This window comes from Chelmon rostratus, chromosome 11, assembly GCF_017976325.1.
Source record: "Chelmon rostratus isolate fCheRos1 chromosome 11, fCheRos1.pri, whole genome shotgun sequence".
NCBI lineage: Eukaryota > Metazoa > Chordata > Actinopteri > Chaetodontiformes > Chaetodontidae > Chelmon > Chelmon rostratus.
The window spans coordinates 23,704,208-23,706,707 of NC_055668.1; the positions used below are offsets into that span (position 1 = coordinate 23,704,208).

Here is a 2,500-nt window from a genome sequence, read left to right on the forward strand (position 1 = left end):
TGTGATGTCATATGATGTCGCGTTTTCATTGTATTTCTGTTCCATAACAACAAAAACACATGAGAAGTGTGTGTGTGAGAGTGAGAGTATGTGAGTGTTTCAGACTACAGATGGTGACCTTTAACCTCCCACTGGGACAGACACATGCCGTTTTGAATGACAATGGCCTCGCAACACACACACAGACACACACACACACACACACACACTTAAGGCAGCTGGGCAGCGTACAGCTGATTTTTGTGCTTTAAAACAGGTTACATGTAGTACTTATTTCAATATTAAATTCAATACTAAAATATATAAATAGTTGATGTTCCAATCATCCGTTAGAGGTAAAGACTGTGTGCACACACAACTATTTCAAGTCCAGGTCAGGGTTAGAACATGAAGTCGCTGCAACTAATGTAAAGCAAAATAATAGAGATGCCTGTCAACATAAAGCAATGCAGAACTTACAACCTGTTGTGTCGAACTGAATGAGTTGTAGCTAGGTGTTCCTAATAAACTGGCAACTGACCGAACAATACACACTTGAACACATGATTAGAAACATAGATCCTTCTAAACAGATGTTCACATATAAATTCCACACATTCCTGTTCTTACAGGTCACATGTTGGTACTTGTGAGGAAACACTGCATTATACTCTGACCCTGACCCTGACTTTAACCATCGCAACTGCATATGTGACCCCCACACCTCCTCCTCACCCCCAACCTCCAAACTCCAACCTGAACCGCTCAACTCAACAGCCCGTTGACTCAAAATGTTCCACATGAAGATGTGCACAAGCACACACACACACACACACACACACAATAGATACATCTGTCGCCTCCAGCTGACATCTGCTACACCGCAAACCTGCTGTTAGCAACCAGTTGACTGCAGCAATACACACACACACACACACACACACACACACACACACACACACACACACACACAGAGAGAGACTGCAGTGGTGTGTATTTGGTGTGTAATTACAAGTTCATGTCTGACCCTGCTTTATTTTTTTATAAACATTTTGATTCTTTCTTCTCTGTCTCGCTCTTCCTCCTTCACTCTGACTTCTCATTCATCTTTTCTTTTGTTTCATCTTTTCTATGATCACTTCTCCATCTCTCTCCTCCGCTGCCTCACTCAAAGCCAGAAAAAAGCTGCTGCAGAGGAACAAACCAACATACAGCAGAGTGTGTTTAAACCAGAATTAAAGCTGAGCTGCTGAGAGCCCTAATCACACACATACCTGAGGGCCTGCTCACTGCCTGTGTGTGCGTGCGTGTGTGTGTGTGTGTGTGTGTGTGTGTGTGTGTGTGTGTGTGTGTGTGTGTGTGTGTGCTTCTATGTTTCTTCAAAAGTATTTGCAAGCAGAACTAACAGTTTCCAGAGCAAAACATATTTTAAACTTCACCCCCACATGCTGGCGCCTTCCTGAAGTGTGTACCCTCTTTACACACACACACACACACACCCACACACACACACACACACACACACACACACACACACACACACACACACACACACACACACACACAGATATTCCATATCTAGCTCTTTTCCTGCAGTCAGAGGTCAGCATCAGTCTCCTCTGGGTGGCTGCCTGTGATGGATTTACGTCGGTCTTGTGATGAGGGGAAAGTGAAAACTGGAAACGTCATCGCTGGAGATATTTCCAGCCTGCAGCCATCAGTGTTTCTGTCAACACTCTTGTGTTTTCAGCCGTTCTCTCTGTTTCTTTTCCAAATTCCTTGTTATCTGCAGTTAATCCTGGTTTAGATTTTACACGCTTGTTTTCCTGTTAGCGTTGCTGCTCTGAAATACAAAAGGCTGTAAGTCTAAGAAGCAATTCAAGGTAAAATGGAAATACTCAGGTAGAAATATTTGAGTATTTCCATTTTATGCAACTTAAGACTTCTACTCCACTACGTTCGCTTGCTTTAGTTACAAGTTACTTTTCAGATACAGATTTTTAGACCTTTTCTGTCCAGTGAAAACCACGTATCTCCAGATGTGTTGAATGTTTGTGATAAACTGAAGGACGAAGTCTTCTCCTCCTTCTTCCGCTAAATACACCATGATGAAGACACATGATGATCTTATAGAACATGATGCACTGCTGTAGATTAAACTAGTCAACAGCATGTTGAGCTCGTCCAAATGAGCTCGAGTATTTTCATGGTGTGGATTATGTGCTTTTACTGAAGTAAAAGCTGTGCATAATCTGCAGTACTGCATATCAACCTGCACTGGGCAACAGTCAGAACCCACATAAACACAACGCAAAAACAAGTGTTTTAAAGCCAATATTAAGGATTGATGATGATTGATGATTAGTTTGAGTAAAAAGTTGCCATAATATTGTATCACAGGTGAAAACGCTGTTACTACAAGCTTCAGCGAGTCAGGTAAACAGCTTTGTTTCCAACAGTGTGTGAGTTTACCTGGGCCAGAGGTGAGGAGGAGACAGGAGGAGAGGCGAGGAGCAACGGC

The 2,500-nt window shown here is 42.6% G+C and overlaps 1 protein-coding gene across 1 annotated transcript in view; it reads right to left on the minus strand.

The window, feature by feature from the left end:
- Window positions 1-2,500, minus strand: part of LOC121613553 (follistatin-related protein 1-like) — a 7,017-nt gene that overhangs the window by 4,109 nt on the left and 408 nt on the right. The window contains exon 2 of the mRNA XM_041947002.1: window positions 2,452-2,500. This exon is cut by the window's right edge and continues 26 nt beyond it. Coding sequence (XP_041802936.1) covers window positions 2,452-2,500 — 49 coding nt within the window. The remainder of the gene's footprint in view (window positions 1-2,451) is intronic.